Source organism: Petaurus breviceps, unplaced genomic scaffold, assembly GCF_028583685.1.
Source record: "Petaurus breviceps papuanus isolate PSGF00001 unplaced genomic scaffold, PetGlider_PUasm1.0 84, whole genome shotgun sequence".
Classification (NCBI taxonomy): Eukaryota; Metazoa; Chordata; class Mammalia; order Diprotodontia; family Petauridae; genus Petaurus; species Petaurus breviceps.
The window spans coordinates 867,550-894,170 of record NW_027186645.1 but is presented as its reverse complement, the minus strand read 5'-3'; the positions used below and the strand labels follow the sequence as shown (position 1 = coordinate 894,170).

The 26,621-nt window shown below is 38.2% G+C and overlaps 1 protein-coding gene and 1 pseudogene across 2 annotated transcripts in view; both read left to right on the top strand.

The window, feature by feature from the left end:
• The window catches only part of SYPL1 (synaptophysin like 1), a 41,418-nt gene that overhangs the window by 7,351 nt on the left and 7,446 nt on the right, over positions 1–26,621 (top strand). For both annotated transcript variants that reach the window (XM_069106980.1, XM_069106979.1), the window contains exon 3: positions 25,842–25,966. In XM_069106980.1, coding sequence (XP_068963081.1) covers positions 25,842–25,966 — 125 coding nt within the window. The remainder of the gene's footprint in view (positions 1–25,841; positions 25,967–26,621) is intronic.
• Positions 8,453–17,371, top strand: LOC138176237 (glyceraldehyde-3-phosphate dehydrogenase-like; annotated as a pseudogene).

Below are 26,621 nucleotides of genomic sequence, written 5' to 3'. Positions count from 1 at the left end.
ATGGTAAGTTAAATTAAGAATGCAAATGTAAGAAATCGTTTTTAAATTAATATGTCCCTCCCATTAATCCCTCTTCAATCCCATTAAGCAGATTTTTTAAAATTAAAAAATGAACATTCACTACTTGTCTACGTAGTTCAGCAAAACATTTCCCTATTAGCCATATCCCAAAACGTCTATTTTTGAAGTTCATCAGCTCTCTCTCAAGAGGAGAGTGGCTTGTTTTGTAGTCATTTTGGACTTTGTGGTTTATCATTATATTGGATCAGAATTCTAAAGTTTTTTTCTAGGTTATTGTATAAATTTTCATCTAGTCCTGTTCACTCTAAATCAGTTCATAAAGATTCTCCCAACTTCCTCTGAAATTGTCTATTTCATCATTTCTTATGGTATAGTAATATTCCATTTACATTCATACGTTGCAGTTTGTTTAGCCATTCCCTAATAAGAGAACAGTCCCTTGGGGCGCCTAGTTGGCGCAGTGAATAAAGCACGAGCCCTAGAGTCAGGAGGACCTAAGTTCAAATCCAGCCTGACACTTAACACAAAAACTAGCCATGTGACCTTGGGCAAGTCACTTAACCCCAATTGCCCTCCAAAAAGCAAAAAAAAAGAGAGAGAGAACAGTCCCTTAGTTTGCTATTTTTGACTATCATTAAATCTCCCAATGTAAATGGTGGTAGTATATTAATTTTTCATTAATATAACTGTTTCCCATTTTTGAGCATCCATAGCTCTTAAAGTCTCATGGAGTTTACTGAATCATACGCCATATTCTTACCCCATGTCTAATTTGATGTTAATTTTGTGTGTGTGTGTGCGTGCGCATGCGTGCATTTGCTAATAGGCTGTTGATTGCATATGGAAGTGGTTCTCCTACCAGTGATGAATATTTTATAGTACAATCACAGTTATCCTTTCTAGTTGAGGAGGTTGGGGCTTGATGCCTCTGTGATCCAGGTAAAATTTTTTTGCCTTTCCTTTGTACCAGAGAAGGTTTGAATTTTTTTCTTTTTCTTTTATGGGATGTTTACAATACCTTAATGTAACATTTGGGTTAAGTATTTGGTCATAGGTTCTGTGTAGTCTTCGGCTTCCAAACCCTCCCCCCCCCATTCCAGTTTCGCATGCCAATGCAGTATGTATCAAAACCATTATGGGGAAAGTCGATATGTAGAAGGGATAACTGTAGAACATATTTTAATTTTTGGTGATGTTACTGCTTTCATTATGTAGCAGCAAGCACACCAGCGTCCCCAGGGTGACTGCCAGCACAGGTTCTTAGATCTGCTTTGTTAAAGGAAAGCAACTCAAAATGGGTTAACAAGCTTACTTTAATCAGTCAAATATGTATCATTTACCTAGTTCAGGGGAAAAAGGTCAGCACCCCAAACTTCAGAGTACACAGACAGAATTATCAAGACAGAGAAACAGATCAAGTAGACAGGTTTCCAAATTGTCCAACCATTACATCCATACTAAATAAACATCTGGGTTTTTCAAAGCCGGGGGGCTCTCAACAACGGCTTCCCAGAGTCTCATCTGATCAAATCACTGCACACTTCTCAAAGTGAGCCCCAAGCAAAGCCTCACATCAGGGATTATATAGCCTTCTCCTGGGTCAGACAATGTAACCACCCTCTTGACCCACTGCCCAATCACACAGCATCAAGGTATGGGCATTCCTGAAAACCAAGCCTCCTGCCACAGGCTCCATGTCACCACATTCAGCCTGTTAGGAGGCAGAGTATATTTTCAAATCAAGGAAGATTCTCAGAGTCTCTTAAGCCTATCAAAGGGCCTAAGGGCAAGGAAGATCTTTAAATTTGCATTTCCTTTACACATTGCCTTCTGGTTCACTTCTTATTGAAAAATACCCTTGGCTTAGAGGCAGGGGGATTCTCTATGTTCTACAACAGTGGTGTCAAACTCAAATTGAAATGGATCCCTGTGGGCTGCATATTTGACTAAGAAAACCTGGAATTAACATTATCTATGTTGTATTCTTTATTTTCTAAAATATTTCTTAATTATATTTTAATCTGATCTGGGTAGCACTTGAGTTTTCTGGCCTTAAATTTGAGGACTCTGCCCTAAGTGTCAATCTTAAATAGAAATGGGTTCACTAAACCCCATAAGATCCTGCAGACCACATATTGACTAAGAAAATAGAGTATTAATATTATTCATATTTTATTACATAATATATTCTGTTAAATATTGCTCTGTTACACTCTAATCTGGATCTGGTCATACCTGGTAATGTTGTCACTTCCATGCTGGCTATTACTGTGTGTTTGATACCTTTGACCTTCAAGTCTAACTTCCCATGTTTTCTTAATTTCTAGCATTTTTTTGTTGCCCTGACTAATAATTACCTTTGCATATAAGTCATTGATTATTAAAGTGTATGTATGCACACATGTGGATAGATTTAATTTGGAGTTCTTCATAAAATTGCTCTGCCTTTTGAACTTCAGCAGCAGACTGTAGTGCATAGACTGAAATTATCTTCATAATTGTCTGTATGCAAGTGCTTATCTGCAAAAGGTGATATGACTATCACCTATAAAATATTTCTTGTTGCTTTTGAATGTATCATGAAACCAAATACTATATCCTTTATTTGCCTATCTAAGGAGAACTAGTGAGCCATCCTTTGATTTTTCTGTAACTTTGTTTGTCTTCTGGTTCCATTTATAGTGAAAATGCCAAGATTGATATGGTACAGTTCCCTCTGTGGTATGTCCATTTGTCGCTGGACGAAGATCCCATGTTTATGTTGTCACTGTAGAATCAGAAAAGGGTCCTATAGGACTTAAGGATATTTCCTATTTTTCTTTCTTTAAATGCATTGCTGTGACCAAGGAATTCACATACTTATTGGCCAGCCTACTGTTGGGAAACCTCTTTGTAAACTAACTGGGCTGTTTCTCCAGAAGCAAACATACATAGTCTGTTGCCAAGATCCTACTGGAACCCTTTCTAATTTGTTACAGCCTTTCAGAGCTACTACTTTGAGAATCTTTGTTCTAGGGCAAGATTGGAGAACTTGCACCCTGGAGGCCACATGTGGCCCTCTAGGTCCTCAAGTGTTGTCCCTTGAATCCAAACTTAACAGAACAAATTCCCTTAATAAAAGGATCCATTTGGTAAAATTTGGATTTAATCAAAAGGCTGCACTGAAGGACCTAGAAGGCCATATGTGGCCTCAAGGACAAAGGTTCCCCTTTCTTCCCAGGGTAATTGTCTTGCCACAAAAAAGACATCAGAATATAGCTTTATACATTTCCAGTAGTTTCAATTAATCTTACTTGATTTTGTTTTATGTTCTAGTCTGGAGATCTTTTAGGATTCTGTTTATAGTCCAGTATGTTAACTATCCTCTAGCATTGCCTTCTGCAAATTTGAAAAGTATGATATATATGCCTTCATTTAAATCATTAATAGTATTAAATACACAAAACCAAGGAAATTACTACCATAGTCTTCTCACCAAGTTCATATTTATGTCCAGTATGACAAATAAAAAACAGTCTTTAAGTACAGCTATCCCTTCTGCATTGTAACTTTCCCCATTGCTGTTTCTCTATGTCACAGGTTTGAATAAGAAATTAAATGGAAATTTTGGGGGAATTTTGCAGAAGCTGCAGATGACACATGAAGGCCAGAAAAAATTTGGAAACTCAGAAATGCATAAAATGTGTAGTATTGTATAACATCAACACATTTAATTTTTAATACCATAATAATTCAGACTTTTTCTCTGGTATTGAAAGGAAGGCCAAGAAATTTTAGGTAGATTTTCCAGATCCAGAGAGTGCCATACCTTTAACCCTGGTGATGTGGAAGGGATAATTGTACTGCATTTCCTGGGTGTTTTCAGTAATTTTCTTTTTTAAGAATTTTATATAAATTATAATCTGAGACAGTAAATTAAGACTGGATTTAAAAATCTGGAAATCAGTTTGCAACTTGAAGCCTTAAGGATATTACATGACTTATGAAAGTTTCCATCAGCCCTTTTTCTGTAACATTCCCTGCAATTTTATCACTTTTGTAGACCCTATTACAATCAATCTCACCTCTCTCCATTCATACTGTTAGCATCCTAGTTTGTGCCTTGATTTCTTGTCTTAATGATTATAATTGTCTCCTATGTTAAGTGTCTCCTAATCTTCATACAGTTGTGAAAATATTAATGTATATTCTCCAGATCAAAAATCCTTTAGTGGTTGAGATAATACCTGTAAAATACAAATTGCTTCACCTAAACCAGGACTTTGGCTTTACACAATATTTTTTTTTTCTGCCCTATTTTACTCTACTCGTTTTTAGGCACTGTCAGAAACCAAACTGAAATGCTAAGTTGTGTCCTGATTTCACATTGATCTCTCCTGCCTTCTTGTATTTAGAGTCCATCATACTTGGAATGGACTTCCTCAATACTGACACCTGTTGAAATCCTTTTCCTTCAGTGCTAAACTCAGATGCTCTCTCTTTCCTGATCTCTCCTGTTAACAAATCCCCCCCCCCAAAAAAAAACAACAACAACAACAAACTCTTTTCCCCCTCAGCTTTTTAGGAATATCTTGCTTAGACTCTTCCCTTTCCCTTAAAATGTTCTAATTCATCTCTATATCACTCATATCTGGTGTCCTCTCTCCAGTTCTGTATTTTACACCATCTATAATTTATTATTATTATTATTGTTGATCTTTAGAAATTAAGTGATTTTTTTTTTTGCCCATGGGTACTCACCTAGTCTGAGAGGTAGAACCTAAATCTTCCCCACTCCCAAGCTAAGCACTCAGTCTAATTACCACTAATTCATATCTACTTCTCCTGTCCTCACCTATTTGTATAAATATGTCCTTTGTTTAATTGCAAACTGTAATGGACCAGGGTAGTATCCTGTTTCATCTTTTTATAGGGAAAATTCCGTTATCTACCTTGCTGAGTTGTGGGGAAAATGCTTTGTAAATCTTTAAATACTATGCAAAAAAATAAAGCTAATAATGTCTGTTGTTCGTTTTGTAGTTTATATGCCATCTTTGAGGGCTATCGTATCATTGTGTTGTTTCAAGCCTAGTTTTCTCAGCTAGATCATAATCTTCTTGAGGGCAGAGACCTTGCCTTATAATTTTTCAGTATCTTACAAAATCTAACAGTGCATATAATTAAGTGTAGGCACTAATGTTCCCCCTAGCCACATATCTTTAAAAGTGATGTTACTGGTATTTACTTGGTTTGAAGAGAACATTGGTAAGAATCCCCACACATTGAGTAGACTCCCTTAGGGGAAATTGGTGTGGTCAAGAGCAATGATAGGCAGATGTGAGTGGGGTATAGTCTTCATCATTGAGCATCAAACTTAAGATCACCACTTGTTGGAAGTATGTGTTGCTTGGAAGGATGAATCATATTAAATTGAGCTTACATTTATTGAATACTATATTTAAAGCCTAAAGATAGGGAGGACACTGTTCCTTTGTCAAGTAACTTCATTTGGAGGGGGGGGAATATAAGGATGGGACAAATTTAATAATAAATTGTGATATGAATTAGAAGTTGAAAGTTAATGAGATGGACATTTCTGAGTTCAACACTAGAGGCTGTTGTCACCTCTGGCTTTGAGAGGGAAATCAGAAGAAGAAGTGGCATTTGAACCAGAACTAATTGGCCAAAATATGAAGGGGAGTAGGGGACAAAGCATTCTTAACTCCATACCTTTACTCACACCATTCCTTATGCCTAGAAAGTTAGGGAGATATTTAAGGAACAATGAGTAGTAAAGTTTGGCTGTAGTATGAGGAATGTGAAGGGAAGGAGTGTGAGATAAAACTGAAAAGGATAGGTTGGGGCCAGACTCTGGAAGTACTCAGATGTCAAACTAAGGAATTTGGAGTTTATTCATTTATTTATAAATATTAAATTTTATGTTTATTTTTAGTTTACATAATTCATTTCCACAAGATTTTGAGTTACAAAAAATTTCTCCCCATTTTTCCCCTACCTACCACCCCAAAACAGTTATCCCACTGTATACCCCCTCCCCCATCCTTTTCTTTCCTATATCCTCCTTCATTCTCCCTCTGACTTTCCAGTAGGGCACAATCGATCTCTATGCACCAATGCCTATATATATCTTATTTCCCAGTTGCATGTAAAAAATATGTGTGTGTGTGTATTTTAAAAATTTGATTTTAAAACTTTGAATTCCAGATTCTTTCTCTTCCTACCTCATCACCCACCCTTTCTAGGAAGATAGGCAGTTCAATATATGTTGTACACATGTAGCTATGCAAAACATTTCCATAGTGGATATATTGTGAAAGACTGACTATATTTGCCTCCACCCTATCCTACCCCCAACTTGTTCTGTTTTCTTACTTTGACCCTGTCCTTTTTCAAAAGTGTGTGCTTCTAACTTCCTTCCCCCCCCAAACTGCCCTCCCCTCCATCATCCCCCTCTCATCTCCTCCCCCCCTACTCTCCTGTAGGGTGAGATACCCTATTTAGTGTGTGCCATTCCTTCTCTAAGCCAAATATGTATGTGTGTGTTTGTGTATATATAGATATACATATTCCTTTCAGCTATCCTTATACTGAGAAAAGTTTTGTAAGTTACAATGATCATTTTTCCATGTAGGCATGTAAATGGTTCAACTTTGATAAATTCCTTATGATTTCTTTTCCCTGTTTACCTTCTCTTACTTCTTGTATCTGAATGTCCAATTTTCTATTCAGCTCTGGTTTTTTCATCAAGAATGCTTGAAAGTCCTCTATTTCATTGAATGACCATATTTTTCCCCTGAAACATGATTCTTGGTTTTAATCCCAGCTCTTTTGACCTCTGAAATATCATATTCTAAGTCCTTTGATCCCTTAATGTAGAAGCTGCCAGGTCCTGTGTTATCCTGATTGTGTTTCCACAATATTCAAATTGTTTCTTCTTGGCTGCTTGTTATATTTTCTCCTTGATCTGGGAACTGTGGAACCTGGCTATAATATTCCTAGGAGTTTTCTTTTTGGGATCTTTTTCAGGAGGTGACTGGTAGATTCTTTCAACCTCTATTTAGCCCTCTGGTTCCAGAATATCAGGGTAGTTTTCCTTGAGAATTTCTTGAAAGATGATTTCTTTTTTTGATCATGGCTTTCAGGTAGTCCAATAATTATTTCTCCTGGATCTATTTTTCCAGGTCAGTGGTTTTTCCAATGAGATATTTCACATTGCCTTCTATTTTCTCATTAGTTTGGATCTGTTTAATAGTATCTTGATTTCTCATAAAGTCACTAGTTTCCATTTGCTCCAGTCTAATTCTGAAGGAATTATTCTCTTCAATAAGCTTTTGAGATTCTTTTTCCATCAGGCAAATTTGGCTTTTTAAGGCATTCTTCTCTCATTGGCTTTTTGATCCTCTTTTGCCATTTGAGTTAGTTTTTTAAGGTGTTATTTTCTTCAATCAGGTTATTGACTCACTTTTCATGATTTTCTTCCATCATTCTCATTTCTCTTCTCAATTTTTCCTCCACTTCTCTTATTTGGCTTTCAGAATCCTTCTTAAGCTCCTCTGTGGCCTATAACCGGTTCATATTTTTCTTGGAAGCTTTTGGTGCAGGAGTTCTGACTTCATTGTCTTCCTGCCATTCCATGCTTTGATCCTTTTTGTCCCCCAAAAAGGAACCTGAAGTTGGATTGCTGTGCTTCCTTTGCTTGCTCATGTTGCCACTCAGTTACTTGTCTTTTGAGCTTTTTGCCACAGTAGAACTCTGCTTCCAGTGGGGAGAGCTTTGTCCCAAATGGCTGGGGTTTTCACAGCTGCCAGAGCTATTAGTTGGCTGCCCTCTCTAAAGCGTCTACATGCGCTGGCACCTGGTCACCCACCCCAGGACCTCCACCCTAGACAGCAATCCAGATCCAAGCAGGTTAAAGCAAGAGCAATTACTCCTCAGAGTGGTTGCAATCTGCAGGCCAGGAGCACTGAAGCAGCCACGTGGTGGTGGCTGCATGAGCAAGCACCTCAGCCATTTCTCCCTCAGGAGACAGAGGCCAGACCGCACTCCCGGACTCTCTGTTCCCAAAGTCTAGCCTCACCTCTCACTTTGTCTTTGGCATTTATGGGTTGATAATTCTGGAAACCACCACAACTGCTGGTGATCTACTCTCCTGATGTCCTTCTAGCCGAGGCTTGTTGGGCTGCCCAGAGGCTAAAACTGAGGCCCACATGGGGCTGGGCTCTGCTCCCAGCAAGCTTCCATGGACCCTTCCTGACCGTTTGCCCAGCTGTCTTCAGCGGGAGGTTTGTTTCTCTCTGTCACTTTGTGGGTTCTGTAACCCTAAAGTTCGTTTAGAGTCATTTTTTATAGGTATTTGAGGTGGTTATGGGGGGAGCACAGGGAGTTTTCCTGCTTCTGTGCCACCATCTTGGCTCTGCCCCCTCTGGAGTTTATTTATAAGGCAATAGGGAGCTATTGGAAAAAATGTCGAGGCAATTTGGTGTGATAGGGTTCCAGCTTCAGTTAAGGAATACAGTGGCTTTGAGTCTTGTCTCTGATACATAATACTTAGGTCAAGTCAACTTAATTTTTCAATACCCTCCCAATACTCTATAATGTAAGACTTAGTGGCAGAGCAGGTGCTGACTTGCATTGGTAGAGAGGAAACTTCCAGTTCATATGGAAATGAAATCACAAATGTCCAGTCAGGAAATGGGAAAGGTGTGGGAAGTCATCAGAAGTTTTCAAATGAGATTAATTTATACTGTGTCTGAGATTTATAAAACAGTTTCCTCACCACAATGCTGTGAAATAGGAAATATAAATATATTCTTGGATTTTAAGTGACTTGTCCAAGATCACACAGGTAGTAAATATCAGAGGATTTGTATAGGCATCTAGGTGGCACAGTGGATAGAACACTAAGCTTGGAATCAGGAAGACTCATCTTTGTGAGTTCAAATGTGACCTCAGACACTTAATAGCTCTGGGACCCTGGGCAAGTCACTTAACCCAGTTTGCTTCCATACCTCTGGAAAGTGATCTAGAGAAAGAAATGGCAAGCCATTCCAGTATTTGTTTCAAGAAAACTTCCAAAATGGGGTCCCAGGGAGTTGAACATGATTGAAACCACTGAACAACAATAAAAGGATTTGAACTTTTATACTCTGACTCAGAAACCACATCACTTTCCATTGTGCCCGGCTGTCTCTTTTAAAAGCACCCCTTCCTCCAACCTTAGGAGGTATATCTTAGATTCAGCTAGCACCTTCCACTGAAATTGGAAGTTTCAAAAGGTATTTTCCTCTTTTAGTTTGCCTTTCCACTCTCTGTCTTCCTCCTCTAGGCATTTGTGCAAGGTCATGGAGTTTGTCATTTTGGGCCACTTTGCCAAAGGAGAGGGGGATTCTTATAGTTGTTACGTTCTATCCGGTTAATTTTTCAGCCTTTATAAATTATACCAGGTATTGATATATAATGTACATAGATTCCATATGGGCTATTTAATATCCATTGGTTAGTCATATAAGTTACATACAGTAAGTGTTCTGTGACCTTTCTTGTCATTGTGCCATCTTCCCCCAAACGCAGCATACTTCTCTGCATCAGGAGACACCTACAGACTACTACTCGGGTAATAAAGTGCTCGTCACAGTACATAGGCACCCTCAGACTCCAGAACCTTTCAAGGGTCTGTACTTGTCTCACTACACTATCCCTCTACTTATTGGGCAGACCCATAATTGGGAAGATGTAATGTTATAGGTGGTAGGTAATGAGATCCTGAGTTAGGGTGGTGGCAAGGAAAGGAAAATGAAATAGTATGTAATTGAAATATGTAATAATACTATATAGGCTAAATTGTAAAGATTTGATAGCTAAATATGGCTATTGAAGGAGGGAGAAGAATCAGATGACTGAGATTTTGAGACACTAGGGGTTGTCTGGAAGAATAATGAACAGATTCAAGAAGTTGGGAAGAGGAACATAATTTAGGGTCAGAGATACATTGGGTTTTGGTTATGTTGAATTTGAGGTTCCAGTAGGACGTTTGCTTGACATATACATTAGGCAGTTGGAATTTAAGAGAAAGAACAATTTCATTTGCAGTGATAGGGGCAGGATCCAGATTGCTAGACTGACTGGCAAGGTAGTAAAAGCTGAGTGTAGACAATTCTTTGTAGATGTTTAGCGGTGAAAGGAAGGAGAGCCGTAAGGTGGTGGTGTGAGGGTATAATTTTATGTGGCAGAGAGCTAAGTATTTTTGTTGACAGATGGGAAAAGGAATTGAAACGCAGGTAGAAGCAAAGAAGAAAATCTGTTCTAATTGTAGAAGACAATACTTGAAAAGGGGTGTTTCTGAATGGAAAGTGAGAGAGAATGATGTTTGGAATCATGGCCATCTAGTATTAAGCACCTATCATGTGTTAGACACTATCCTAAGCAGTAGGAATACAAAGAAAGACAAAAGACAGTCCTTGCTCCTTTTCAGAAATGGTGATGCTCTGATTACTGCTTTTAGAGCCAGAGTTGGGGGTAGAGATCATAGCATAGAGATGGGGAGTGATATGCTCTTCCAGAGACTAGGAAGAAAGTGAATGCTCATGAATCAGAGGTCCAGGTCACATTGTATGAAAACTTGAGTCTGGGTCAGAGGTGCAGGCTGGAGAGCAGGGAGCCTGCCATAGAAATAACTGGGAAATAGTGGGCAAGCCTACAGGCAAGAAAATTTAAGGGAGGAAGGGATGGTGCAAAGTCAAGAGCATAGGTAGGTAGTAAGAGTTAAATTAACCTTGCAAAAAGTGATAGTGTTTTGAGGATATGGATAAAGAGAGTTGTGAGTTCCTTAATTTCATGAGATTCTGAAGAGATTTGAGAGAGTTTGAAAACAATGAAAAAGGGTTGGAACAACCATTGTGAGGGAATGTGTAGCCTTGAGGTTCTGGATATGAGGTCATATAGCATTACTATGTTGTAAAGGACCTATTCAGCAGGTTTGTGTGATGAAATCACTGGATCAGGAAGGAATTGAATTCCATCTGAGGTGCTTAAATGTGAACCTTTCAGAGCCTCAATTTAATATCTATAAATGAGAAGTCATTACCTCTCAGTTTTCTATCCATTAAATGGGGACAAAAATATCTGTAACCCTTCAGAATGTTTGTAAGGATCAAGTGTGATAATATATGTAAAGTGCCTTTGTAAATTTTCAAGACATACAAAAATATCAGTTTCTGATATTGTTAGAGCAGAACCTAGAAAGGAGATGTGGTAAGTCATCCTCCTTTGGCTAATAAGGTTGGTACAGCTAAAAATCAAGTGAGTGAGGAATTCTGGGGCACCAACAAGACTGTTGTTGATTACACCAACCATGAAGTATGGTTGAAGGGGTGAGTGAAATTAGAATAGGGATGATTAGAGAGAAATGAAGGAATTAGAGGTTAGGATGAAGACTAAGAAAAGGTTCAATTGGAGTGAAGAGTAAGTATTTTATGTGGAAAGATAAGAGGCTGTGGTCGTAGGGGAATTTTTTTTTTAAGAGTTCAAGATCCTGGAGGTGGAACTAAGAATAAAAGGGACATTTAGACTAGATGATGAAGTCTTAACATGTGGATTTTAAGCAGAGTGGAAATAGTTAAGAAATTCTGAGGATTTAGATCATCAGGTCATTAGCCAATTGCTAAATCATTGAGTAAAGTGGGAAAGTGTTCTTGAAGTTGGTAGATGGCTTCAAGAATGAACAGAGGCTGGCATAGCGTGCATGGTGTGACTCTCCAAGGAAGATAGGTTGCTTGGTGGATAACAGTTATGGTGCTTCAGGGTTTAGAAAGCAGCCTTCTCACAAAAATTCTGAGATTAAGAACCATCCTCACTTCATCAGTAGGAAGATCTGTAACAGGTTATGAGCCAAATGACTTATCCAAGCTCATAAAGCTAGGATCCTAGGATTTACAATAGGAAGGAGATTTAGAGATAATTTACCTTATTTTACAAAAGGAAGCTGAGGTCAAAAGAGATTGTGACTTCCTTAAGAACAGACCATAGAGCTATTAAGTATTAGAGGGAGGTGACCTCTTTTGAATCCTGACTCTAGATCCAACATTCTGATCCCTTTTTTCCCCCTGAACTGGGAGAAATGAAGAAATAGACCCTCTTTGGAGAGTGCTCTAGTAGGGTATTGCAAGTGACTTTTATCTAGAAAGGCATATAAAGGTGGAGTAAAAAGGAGAACTCAGCAGGGGAAAGAAGAGTCTGTGAGGAAAGAGCAGCAGGGAGGAGGAGGGCCATGTCTTAACTAGCAACTCTAAGTGAGTGAATGGAAAATGATAGAAATGGAGGGCTGCTGGGGGACATAGGAGGCTATAACACTTAACATGCCATTCTCAGTTTCTAATTAGAACATTGGTTTTTGCCTGTTACTCAGGTCATACTACTGGTTGATTATAAGCCCTGAAATATATGAAGAAAAGGAAATGAAAAAGGATACCACGGGTTATTAAAATTGCTGTAATTACTACACTGTTACAGTAAAAAAAAAAGAACTAGACTTGGAGTTAGAAATTCAGGTCACTGCTTCGGCACACATTAGACCATTGATTGGCAAGGCGCTTAGCTTCTCTGAGGCTCTGAAGTATGTGTGTAATAATTCTTGTACTAATTATAGGAACATCATGAGGAAAGTGCATAGAAATGAGGAACCTAGTATTTGTAACTCCTGTGATTTCTAAAGGTGACTAGATTCTGGGATGAACAAGGAAACAATTCTTAGAAGCTCATTCATGGTCCTGATAAAAAGCTGACATTTACATGATACACTAAGATTGTAACATGCTTTACATAAACTCATTTGCTTAGAAAAAAACTTAGAATTAATTCAGTTTATTTTTGTTGTTGCTTTAGTGAACATTCTTTTGTTCAGGATAAGAGAAAGGGGGAAGTTAGGAATGGCCCAAGCTATGAGTAACTTTTTTAATCCAGTGAAAGATCATATCAGATATGATTAAGATTTATTTGAGAAGTTATTAGCAACCTATCAGCAATCAAACTCGTACTTCTCTATTACTAAACAGTAGTAATTTGCTATTGACAACTACTGCAAACTGTCATTAAGCACTTACAGGGCTTGGCACATTCAAAGAGAAAAAACTGGCTGTGCCTGCCCTCAAGGTGCTTATTACTAGAAGGATATGTATGTAAATGTAAAAGATTTGAGGCAGAAGAAAGCACTAAAAAATTGGGAGACAATCTGGATAGGCCTCCTGTAAGTTGGCACCTAAGCCCATCCTTGAAGGAAGATAAGGATTCTGAGAATGGAGATGAGAAAGGAATTCATATCAGGTGGGGGGAGAACCTATGTGAAGGCATTGGAGGCAGGAAATGGAAACTTTAGTCGGAACAGACAGTATAGCAACTTTAATTTAAAAGTTAATCATGTGAGAGTAATGTGAAATAAAACTGGAAAGATAGGATAGAGCCTAATCCTGGAAAGCTTTGAATTTAATCCACCTGAAGCATTTGCATTTTATTCTAGAGACAAACAAACAGGAAACAACTAAAGTTTTTGAGCAGGGTAAGCAAGAACTGTATCTTGGGAAGATTATTTCAATCAACTGTGTGGAGGATACATTGAAAAAGGAAGGCATTTGAAAGGATATAACCAGTCTTCAAGGATTTATTAAGCCCTTAATATGTGCTTAGGCACTGATCATAAGCAATAGGGACAGAAAGTAAAGCCAGAACAGGAGTGATGACCTAGGAGAGTACTGAAAGAGAAACAGGGCCATTTTGTGTTTTCCTTTGTTTTATGGATTGCCTTGTTTGTTTCATGCAGTAGCCACCCTTTACTAGCTATGAGTCTTTATGTGTTTAACCTTCACACAGAAAAGTGGTAGTCTGTTCCTGGGACTGTATGCAAAACTTTTCAGCTCTGTAGATCTTGTGCACTGCTGGTATAGTCTGAGAACCTAGGTCAGCTTCTGTTCCACAAAGAAGGTATTTGAGCAGGACGTTAGCTTACTGTTAAGAAAAAGACTTGTGGATTGTACTTTTAAAATGTATTTTAGTTTTCTCTTCCCAACAAATTATACTACTTGATCATAGGCTACTTGATTATATATAGCCTTTGTAAAAAAAAAAATCTTTTCATAGTGCCTGGCACATAATGCACATTAAATAATTTCTGGTTAAGTAAAAGAGAAGAGTATGATTGAATTTAAAGTCTTCTCTTGATTATTTCAGGAAAAAGTTTAGGAAAGAAAAATACACTTTTCTCTTTAAAAGTTTTTATTGTTCTTTTTTCAAAAACAAAGATGGAAGAAGGGGAAAATAGTTGAGAACTAACTAATACATCATTTCAGTTTGACAGTCCACCCACCTTCGTAATACATTTCTAACAATGTTAGAAACAGAACAGTCACTTAATTTGGAAATGTACAGAAGTTCCTTTGAGATAAAAAAACAAACAAGTTATTTTCAAGTAAAATTCCCTTTATAATGCTAGGAAATTTTAAAATCTTGAGGTAATATGCACACATAATGGCATTTCATTCCTTTTAAGAAGACAAAGATATTTATTTTTGCCATCAGTCTGTATAAAAACCCTTTTCCTTTTCTAAATTTCATACCAGTACAAATTCAACTTTATTCCTTCAGCCCCTCTTTCCTTTGCCCTCTTTCTTTATGTCTTATGGACATAATTGTTAACAAGATCTCCTTTATCATATGAGTCTGATTAACCTACTACCCAATAGAAACCCAAGACACTTGATTTCTTACTAGTGCTGTTTCTTCTTTCATTCTTGTCTTACTTCTCTTTTCAGACCTGTCCTTTGTCACCTTCTGCAATCTCCTTATCACTAAAATCTGCTGGCCTTCCTGCCTTCATTTTTTAAGGAGTTTGTATCTGACTTAGTTTTTTTCTCCACTAATCTTTTCCTTGTTTAGATAGATGTTGCAGTCTAGTCCAAGGACCCTGGCCTATGAGTTTATCGACCTTTTCAGCTCTTGTTATTTATATCTCTAGTCTATCTCTGCTACTTGTTAGGTCATTTTCTTTAGACTGTACCATCACATCCAATTTTTAAAGTTTATCTTGTTATTGATAAATTTTGATTTAACACAGCTGACAAATTTACAAAGCGTATTCCTCAAAAACAAGGAAAATAACACTAAAGAGTAATTAATAACATTAAGCATCTACTATGTGCCAGGAACTGTACTGAACCCTGGGGATCCAAATACTAATAAAGACAAAGACAGTCCTTGCCATCAAGAAACTAATGATCTAATGAGGGAAGACCACACACAAAAGGAAACCTAAAAATATGTGAGGGTAGGGCGCGCAGAGGCCTGGACTCTGCCACTCTCAGAAGCCTGAGCAACATGTCGGCAAGTTGACCCACCAACAAGTTGACCCACCAACCACAAGGGCCACTGCCAGGCCTATCACCACAGGGCTGGGACTGGATGGAGCAGGGTAAGAATCAAATGCAGGGCCCCTGGAAGGGGCAACTGCTACTCCTGGGACTACCAATCCACAGCCCAGAACTTTTAAAAGCCCCTATCTGGACCTCCAGGGACCAGGATGGCAGAGCATAGTAATTATTTTTAAGCAATTGGGGTTAAGTAACTTGTTCAAGGTTACAAGGCCAGTTATTTCTGGGTGTGGTGCTGAGTGTCTGAGCCCGGGATTCGATCTCCAGGTCGTCCCAACACTGGAGCTGGTACTCTTACTCGCTGAGCCACCTGGCTGTCCCTAAGCAATTGGGGTTAAGTAACTTGCTCAAGGTTACATGGCCAGGTGTTTCTGGGTGGGTGCTAAGTGTCTGAGCCTGTTCTGACACTGGAGCCAGTGCTCTTACTCACTGTGCTACCTGGCCGCCCCAAGAGCATAGTAATTATTTCCCCAGGGCAAAACCTTAAACAGTAAAGGCTTGGGAACCCTAGAGGAAGGGTATGGCTAGGGCCCTGCCTCAAAATGGGTAGAAAGCAGACTGCAAAGACAAAGACTCTGGAGTCCTACTATCATAGGAGGGAATCAAAATTTGAAAAACATTGCAAGAAAACAGCTCCTTAAAAAGAAAAATGTGTGGCTTTTGGCTTTTCTCCCAAGCTTGGTGCCAGGTTCTGCTGCTTAAGTCGCATCCCTGAAACAAGATGGTGAAGGTCAGAGTCAATGGATTTGGCCGTATTGGGCGCCTGGTGACCAGGGCTGCATTCACCTCAGGTGGAGTAGACATTGTGGCCATCTATGACCCCTTCATTGACCTCAGTTACATGGTTTATATGTTTCAATATGATTCCACTCATGGCAAATTCAAGGGCACTGTCAAGGCTGAGAATGGGAAGCTGGTGATCAATGGAAAAGCCATTACCATCTTCCAGGAACGGGATCCCACCAATATTAAATGGGGAGATGCTGGAGCCGAGTATGTTGTGGAGTCCACTGGAGTCTTTACCACCATGGAAAAGGCTGGGGCTCACTTGAAGGGTGGAGCCAAGAGGGTCATCATCTCTGCCCCTTCTGCTGATGCCCCAATGTTCGTGATGGAAGTGAACCATGAGAAATATAATTCCCTTAAGATTATCAGTAATGCTTCCTGTACCACCAACTGCTTGGCCCCCTTGGCCAAGGTCATTCATGACAACTTTGGCATTGTGGAAGAACTCATGACTACTGTCCATTGCCATTACTGCTACCCAGAAGACAGTAGATGGCCCCTCTGGTAAGCTGTGGCATGATGGGCGTGGTACTGCCCAAAACATCATCCCTGCTTCCACTGGTGCTGCTAAGGCTGTAGGCAAGGTTATTCCTGAGCTGAATGGGAAACTCACAGTCATGGCCTTCTGTGTTCCTACTCCCAGTGTATCTGTTGTGGATCTGACCAGCTGCCTGGAGAAATCTGCCAAATATGATGATATCAAGAAAATGGTGAAGCAAGCATCAGAGGGACCCTTGAAGGGCATCTTGGGCTACACAGAGGACCAGGTTGTATCCTGTGGCTTCAACAGCAACACTCACTCTTCTACCTTTGATGCTGGCGCTGGTATTGCCCTCAACGACCATTTTGTCAAGCTCATTTCCTGGTATGACAATGAGTATGGTTATAGCAACCGTGTAGTAGACCTCATGGTCTACATGGCCTCTAAGGAGTAAAGTGGAAAGCCATGGATCTTCATCCCCTACCAAAAAGAGGAAATCCACCACTGGGGAGCCCACTTTCCTAACCTGTGTTCCTATACTAGGAATCCCATGTCCCATTCACATCCTTGTTCCAAAGCACCCCTGTAGTAGGGGGAAGAAGCCTAGAGTCCTGTATTGTGTACCATCAATAAAGTCAACATATTCAGTGCAAAAAAAAAAAAAGAAAAATGTGTGATATGGAAAAGGAGCTCCAAAAACTAACCAAGGAAAATAATTCGCTAAAAACTAGAATCAACCAAATTGAAGTGAATAACTCTATGAGGAACCAAGAATTAATCAAACAAAACATCAAGAGTGAAAAATTAGAAAAAGAGGTAAAATATCTCAATGGAAGAATAACTGAAAACAGATCCAGGAGAGATCATCTGAGAATCATAGGCCTACTGGAAAATCATGATGAAAAAATGAGCCTGGACAACATCTTCCAAGAGCTCATCAAGGAAAACTGCCCTGAGATACTAGAACGAGAGGGTAAAATAGAAATCAAGAGAATCCACCAGACACCTCCTGAAAGAGATCCCAAATTGAAAAGTCCTCGAAATGTTGTGACCAAACTCCAGAATTACCAGGTAAAGGAGAAAATACTTGTAATACAAGCGGCCAGAAAGAAACAATTCAAATATCGAGAAGCCACGGTGAGGATTGTACAGGATCTGGCAGCCTGTACACTGAAAGATTGGAGGTAGTGGAATACAATTTTTCCCAAGGCAAAAGAGCTCAGGTTACAACCAAGGATCACCTATCCAGCGAAACTGAACATATTCTTCCAGTCAAAGAGATGGTCATTCAAGGATATAACAGATTTCCAGACCTTCCTGATGAAAAAGCCAGAGCTCAATGGAAAATTCAACCTCCAATTAGGAGATGCAAGAGAGACATAGAAAGGTAAACAAGGAAAACACACACACACACACACATACACACCCTGTTATTTAATAAGAGCAAACTGTTTATAGACAAGTATAAATTACACAATGACGATTTTTTAAAAAAACCTCATTAAGGGCTACAAAGGGACTGCAATGGAAGAAGGGGAAAAAATGAAGTGGAAAAGGGTAAATTATGCTACACAAAGAGGCATAAAAACAATATATCAGAGGGAAAGTAGGGAGGGAGATGAATATTATACGAGCTTTTCCCTCATTGGTTCTGGTGCAGGGAGGGGATAACACAACCAGTTAAGCATAGGACTTTATCAAGAAGAGACACAAAACATATAATAGAGGGAAAGAGGGGAGGGAGAGGAGCTTTGCATGAGATTTGTTCCTGTCACTCTTGGTGCAAAGAAGAAATAACATACTACATTAAGTATAAAAATATCCTACAGGCAGTAGGGGGTGGGGAAGGGCTATGAAAGGGGGGAAGTTAGAAGGGGGAAAGAGGAAAAGGGAAGGGGGCTGATAAGAAGGGAATACTGAGGGAGTCGGTAGTCAAAAGGAAAACTTTTAAGGGGAGGGGAAGGGAGAAGTGGAGAAAAATAAAAGCATAAACAGGGGAGGCAATAGGATGGAGGGAAAGAGACAGTAATCATAACTGTGAATGTGAATGGGATGAACTCTCCTTAAAACAGAGGTGGATAGCAGACTGGATTAAAAACCATAATCCTACAATATGCTGTTTACAAGAAACACATCTGAAACAGAGGGATACACACAGGGTAAAGGTAATAGGCTGGAGTAAAATATATCATGCCTCAGCTAAAGTAAAAAAAAAAGCAGAGGTAGCAATCTTTATCTCAGATAAAGCAAAAGCAAAAATTGATCTAATTAAAAGAGATAAGGAAGGAAACTATATCCTGATAAAAGGCACCATTGAGAATGAAGCAATATCATTACTTAACATATGCACCAAGTGGTATAGCATCCAAATTCCTTGAGGAAAAAGTAAGGGAATTAGAGGAAGAAATAGATAGCAAAACTATACTAGTGGGGGACCTTAATCTCCCCTTCTCTGAACTTGATAAATCCAGCCTCAAAATAAACAAGAAAGAAGCTAAGGAGGTGAACAGAATCTTAGGGTAAGTATGATAGATCTCTGGAGAAAATGCGGTACGTGGCACATACACAAAAATCAACCATGTACTACGACATGAAAACCTCACAACTCAGTACAGAAAGGCAGAAATATTAAGTGCACCATTCTCAGATCATGATGCAATAAAAATCATGTGCAATAAAGGGCCATGGAAAGATAGACTAAAAACTAACTGGAAACTAAACAGTTTAATCCTAAAGAATGAATGAGTCAAACAAGAAATGATAGAAACAATCAGTAACTTTATTCAAGAGAATGACAATAATGATACAACATACCAAAATTTGTGGGATGCAGCAAAGGCAGTTCTTAGGGGAAGTTTTATATCCCTGAGTACATACATGAATAAATTAGAGAAAAGGGAGGTCAGTGAGTTGGGTGTGCAATTGAAAAAGAACAAATTGAAAATCCACAATTAAATACTAAATTAGAAATAATGAAAACCAAAGGAGAGATTAAGAGAACTATTGAATTAATAAAACTAAGAGCTGGTTTTATGAAAAAAAAAACAATAAGAAAACCAAATTATGAGTATCAAAAATGAAAAGGGTGAATCTACCTCCAATGAAGAGAAAATTAAAACAATAATTAGGAATTATTTTGCCAAATTATATGCACATAAATTTCACAATCTTAGTGAAATGGATGAATATTTACAAGAATATAAGCTGCCCAGATGAACTGAAGAGGAAGTAAATTACTTAAATAACTATTTGGGAAAATTAGTGAAGAAGTCCTACCAAATTCTTTTTATGACACAAACATGGCAATGATACCTAAATCAGTAAAAGATAAAACAGAAAAAGAAAATTATAGACCAATTTCCCTCATGAATATAGATGCAAAAATTTTAAATAAAATATTAGCAAAAAGACTACAGCAACTTATCACAAGAATAACACTTTGTTTTTTGTTGTTGGGGTTTTTTGTTTTGTTTTTGTTAAAGCAATTGGGGTTAAGTAACTTACCCAAGGTTACACAGCCAGTGTTTTTGTGTGGGTGTGAAGTATCTGAGGCCGGAACCGATCTCTGGTCCTCCCAACTCCTGGGCCAGCGCTTTTACTCACTATGCCACCTAGCCACCCCAGAATAATACACTTTGATCAGGTAGGATTTATTCCAGGAATGCAAGGATGGTTTAATATTAGGAAAACCATCAGTATAATTGATCATATCAACAATAAAACTAGCAGAAACCACATGATTATCTTAATAGATGCAGAAAAGGCTTTTTGACAAACTACAACATGCATTCCTATTAAAACACTAGAAAGTATAGGAATAAATGGAGCCTTCCTTAAAATAATAAGTAGCATCTATTTAAAGCCATCAGCAAGTATTATATGTAATGGGGATAAGCTAGAAGCATTTCCAATGAGACCAGGGATGAAACAAGGGTGTCCACTATCACCACTCTTATTCAGCCTGGTACTAGAAATGTTAGCAGTAGCAATTAGAGAAGAAAAATCAAAGGAATCATATTAGGCAAGAAGAGACCTTAGTTATCACTCCTTGTGGATGATATGATGATAGAGAATCCTAGAGAATCAAGTAAAAAACTACTTGAGACAATAAATAAATTTGGCAAAGTTGCAGGATATAAAATAAACCCACATAAATCCTCAGCATTCCTGTATATGTTTTTTTTTTTTTTGCTTTTTGGAGGGGGGAGGGCAGGGCAGTTGGGGTTAAATGACTTGCCCAAGGTCACACAGCTAGTAAGTGTTAAGTGTCTGTGGCTAGATTTGAACTCAGGTCCTCCTGACTCCAGGGCTGGTGCTCTATTCACTGTGCCACCTAGCTGCCCCATTCCTATATATTTCTAATGAAATCCAACAGCAAGAGATAGAAAGAGAAATTCCAGATAAAGTTAATGTAGACATTATAAAATATTTGAGAACTTACTTGCCAAGGCAAACCCAGGACCTATATGAACACAACTACAAAACACTTTTCACACAAATAAAGTTAGGTCTAACTAATTGGAAAAACATCAATTGCTCATGGCTGGGTCAAGCTGATGTAAGAAAAATGACAATTTTACCTAAATTAAATTATATATTTAGTACCATACCAATCAGTTTACCAAAAAATTACTTTATGGACCTAGAAAAAATAGTAACAAAATTCATTTGGAAGAACAAAAGGTCCAGAATATCAAGGGAATTAATGAAAAGAAGTGCTAGGGAAGATAGCCTAGCTATACCAGATTTTAATCTGTATTATAAAGCAGCAGTCATCAAAACAACTTGGTGGTACTGGCTGAGGAATAGAGCAGTGGATCAGTGGAGTAGACTGGGTACACGAGACTCAGCAGTCAATGACTATAATAATCTACTCTTGATAAACCCAAAGATGCGGGCTTTTGGGATAAGAACTCACTATTTGACAAAAACTGCTGGGAAAACTGGAATATAGTATGGCAGAAACTGGGCATAGAGCATTATCTAACAACATACACCAAAATTAAGTCTAAGTGGGTGCATGATGTAGGTATTAAGGATGATACCATAAGTATCTGGGAAAGCAAGGAATAGTTCATCTGTCAGATTTATGGAGAGGGGAAGATTTCATGACCAAACAAGAATTAGAGAGCATTATAAAATGCAAAATGGATAACTTTGGTTACAAGAAACTGAAAAGCTTCTGTACAAACAAAGCCAATGTAACCAAGATTAAGAGGGAAATGGGAAATTGGGAAAGAATTTTTACAACCAGTGTCTCTGATAAAGCCCTCATTTCTAAAATATATAGAGAATTGAATCAAACCTATAAGAATACAAGTCATTCCCCAATTAATAAATGGTCAAAGGATATGAATAGGCAGTTCTCAGAGGAAGAAATTAAAGATATCTACCATGTTTCCCCGATAATAAGACACTGTCTTATTATTTTTTTGGACAGAAAAACACCAGAGGGCTTATTTTCAGGGGAGGGCTTATTTTAATGAACATTGACAGCAATTTTAATAAACAGGTAAATGTGAACAAAAAAATGTACCTTTATTCAATAAGCAAATCACTGGGGAAGAACAGGATGACGTGCTCACTGCTGCAGGCCTGAGTGGATGCAGCTCGGAGGGGGGGGTGGATTTCAAGGGGGGGGGGGGACGGTGCATACAGAGGGTACCGTAATGTAGCGTGTAGCGCAGGGGATCACCTTCACTACAGTAGCAGTCTCAATAGGGCTTATTTTAGAAGAATCTTACACAGTAAGGGGAGGGCTTATTTTCAGGATAGGTCTTATTATCGGGGAAACACGGTATAAGCATATGAAAAAATGATCTAAATCACTATTGATAGAGAAACGCAAATCAAAACAACTCTGAGGTACCACATCTCACCGGTCAGATTGGCAAAGATGACAAAACAGGAAAATGATAAATGCTGGAGAGAATGGAAAAATTAGAACACTAATACATTGCTGGTGGAGTTGTGAACTGATCCAACTATTCTGGAGAGCAGTCTGGAACTATGCCCAAAGGGCTTTAAGTAATTTCATATCCTTTGACCCAGCATAAATCTAGGGTTGTATTCCAAAGAGATCACAGAAGTGGAGGAGACCCATATGTACAAATATTTATAACAGCTCTTCTTGTGGTGGCAAAGAATTGGAAATTAAGGGAATGCCCATCAATTGGGGAATTGCTAAACAAGTTATGGGATATGAATGTAATGGAATACTTTTGCACCATAAGAAATGAAGAGCAGATGGACTTCATATCTACCTGGAGAGGCTTATACAAACTGATGCTGAGTGAGAAGAACAGAACCAGGAAAAATTTGTACACAATTACAGATACAATGTATGTGTGACGACCAACTTTGATAGAGCGGTCTCTTCTCAGCAATGTAGGGCTATAAGTAAACTCCAAAAGACTCATGATGGAGAGAGATGTCTACATTCAGAGAAAGAATAGTTTGAATGCTTATTGAAGTAAATTACCTGCTCTCTTTCTTTTTCTTGTTTGGTTTTGTTTTCTCTTTCCCATTTTTCATTCCATCCGATACAATCCTTCTTTATAACCTGACCAATGTCTAATGTGAAAGTATCTGCAGATCCTATACCTGATTGTATGCTGCCATGGAGGTGGGGGGAGGGGGAGAAGAGGGGAGGGAGGGGAAGAAAATTTGAAACTCAAGAACTGGGGAACTGAATCTTGTAAACTCAAAGTAAACGAACAAATTAATAAAGACAAAAAAAAAAATATGTGTGAGGGTACTTGTGGGTTTGAGGTGGGGAGAGGGTTTGGTAAGCACCCAGCCTGATGAAGTCCCAAAGCAGAGTAGCTGGTAGAAAGTGGGAACTACAACTAATGGTATATGCAATTGTTTGCTAAAAGAAAGGGTTATGCTTTAATCTTAACAAGGTAGTACTATTGTGTTGTCTATTGTGTTTAGTGTTATCTTCCTTTATATAGCTGCCATTGTAGATGTTTTTTTTATTTTTTTCTGAGTTCTTTATATTCATCTTTCCACATGAAATTTTTTTGTTGTTCAGTCATTTCTCAGTCATGTCTGACTCTGTGACCCAATTTGGTGTTTTCTAGGCAAAGATACTGGAATAGTTTGCCATTTCCTTCTCTAGCTCATTTTACAGATGAGGAATGGAGGCAAAAGTTAAGTGACTTGCCCAGGGTCACATAGTTAGTGTCTTGAAGCCACATTTGAACTCAGGAAGATGAGTCTTTGTGGCACGTCTTCTCCACCTAGCACTTGAGAACAGGGATGGAGTTTTTTTTTTTACTTTATTGGTATCCTCAGTGCATAGCACAGTACCTGACACATAGTGGTAATAAATGCTTGTGAACTGACAGATCACTCCAACAAGTTTCTTGTTCCCGGTTCTTTGACTCATCTCCCATTCTTTGTTCTTTTACTCTACTCTCAGAAGAATCTCTTACCTATGCTGTCCAGCTCTTCTGCTTGTCCATTTGATCCCTTCTCATCTATCTCCTCTTGGAGTTTGCACCTTTGATCATCTCAATTTAATATAGTTAGTACCAATATTGCCCTGCCTGTCAGCTTGTCACCTTATGAACGTCCTTCTGTGCTCCTCTGTTTTTTTTTAATGTTTCATTGACAGTTCTTTTCTTGCTTTTTTTCAAAAAAAGCATCACTGAGTTCTCTTCCCTTCTCCAAATAAAAACCTTCTTTTGTAATAAACATTAAGTAAGACAAATCTGTATTGATTGTGACTGAAAAGTCTCATTTTACACCTATAGTCCATCGAGTTTTAAGGGGTGTGCTTTTTCTTCTGTCTTTGGGAGTTATGATTGACTAAACTTTTTTGCTCAAAGGTCTTAAGTCTTAAAGTTGTTTTCATTTACAGCATTGCAAATACTTTATAAGTAGTTCTTCTGGTTCTGTTTATTTTACTTTGCATGTAAATCTTAACTTGCCCTCTTCTCCAATCACATAGCCACCACTTTCGTCACCTCTGACCTAAGACAGTTAAGGTAGTCCTCTAATTCCTGCTTCACATCTCTTTCCCACTCAGTCTTCCACAGAGCCACTAATAAATTCCTTGAAGGGCAGATCTGACCATGTCACTACTCCCTTACTCAGTAAACTCTATCATCTCTCTTAGGATCAGATACAGTCTTATATTTCTCTCATTCCGGTTGTTGTTAGTCATTTCTCAGTCGTGTCTGACTTTTTGTGAGCTTTTGAATCAGTGTGGTATAGTGGAAGGAGAGCTGGATTTGGAGACAGAGGACCTGTGTTTATATGCCTTGTTCTGCTACTTAACCAGGTGACTTGGGCAACTCACCTCCATGTCCTCTTTAGTGCTGATCCCGTGATTTAACTTTTCGTGTGACTTCATCATGTTACGACTTCACAAAGTATTTAGATGAGCCACCTCTTCACACATATAACCCAATGAAAGTATCCTGAAAAATTACTGTATTAGTAATTAGTTGGATTTAAAATGTGTAAAAGGCGAAGTGTTTCTCTATAATATTTTTATATTTGAGGATTCTTATATGCCTTCTCAAACCTCTTAAAGCACTCCATTTAGCCTACCCTCCCCACACCCCAGTATTGGCCTCCCCTTTCTGTACCTGACTTGAATAAAGCTTTTTGCAAAAAAGTAACAAAGGTAGTAACATATTTAAAAAGCCATGGCTTTCTACTAACCTAAACTGCAATATTTTAATAATAATAATAGCTCAGATTTCCATACCATTTAATAGTTTACAGACTTTGTTCATTACTATCCAGTAAAGTAGATAAGTGTATACTGTGTTCATTTTATATATGAGGAAACTGAGGTTTAGAAAGGTTAAGTGATATGTTCACAGTCACACAGCTAGGAAATGACAGAATATGTACCCAGCTTAAGTCTTTTCCTGATTCTAAAAATGGTGCTCAGTCTACCATACCATACTTGCCTCTCTGGTAGATGGACTTCATCATAGTAAACCATATAGGATGTTATTTATGTATCAGTTATACTCAATAGTAGTGTAGTGTTTTTAATCCATTATTCTAAAGTATGTCCTAATTCTAGTCCATTATTTTAAAATGCTCTGATAGTTAAGATTTTAAAGCTGTTTAAGAGAATAAACTCTTTCCTTTGTCCTATCTCAATTTTTATGTAGGTAGCTTCCATTTTTTCTTTTGCCACTTGTGGAGGTTTTAAGGGCAAGACAAGTTTCAAAATTTCCTGCCCAAATAGGACTTCTTTGAATGGTACAATTGAAGCTGCCTTTGCTTATCCATTCAGGTAAGTGTGTTTATCCATCCTCTCTTCTTCCCTCTTGTTTTTCTTTAGTATTTTGCTCTTTGTGTGTGTGTGTTTATGTTTCTACAATAAGATTTTCAGTTGTAAATTTGCTTTATTTTTGTATTTATATATGTATGGTGTCTGGCACATAAAAGTTCCTTAAATAATGCTTGTTAATTGCTTTAAGAATCAAAAATAATAATTCTTAGTGCCTTGTTTGGAGAGTTACACTGTGCCTCATTTTAAGCAAACCCAGTGTTTGGAATTGAAATATTTCCAAAAGGATAAATTACCGAACTGATTATTATTATTATTATGAAATAAGCTACACTTCCTTCTTTAGTGTATCCTACAAGATCAGCAAAAATTCGGTTCACACAAATTTAGGAATCTGTTTCTGTAAAATGAAATATATATGTAGTTTCTTCTGTTGAAATAGAATTTTATATCTCAAACAAAACTTGACTCATTTAAACTTGATGTGAATTCTTATCGGGTGTGCTGTTAAATGTTTTAACAGCTAAACCTTGGGGGATCCACAACAAGTCTAGACAGTCAACAAAACAAAAGCCTGTATGTCAAAGTAGCATTCATGTGTGGGAGATTATTCAGTTCTAGTTAATAACCAATAATTTTTACCAGCTAAATCATTTTA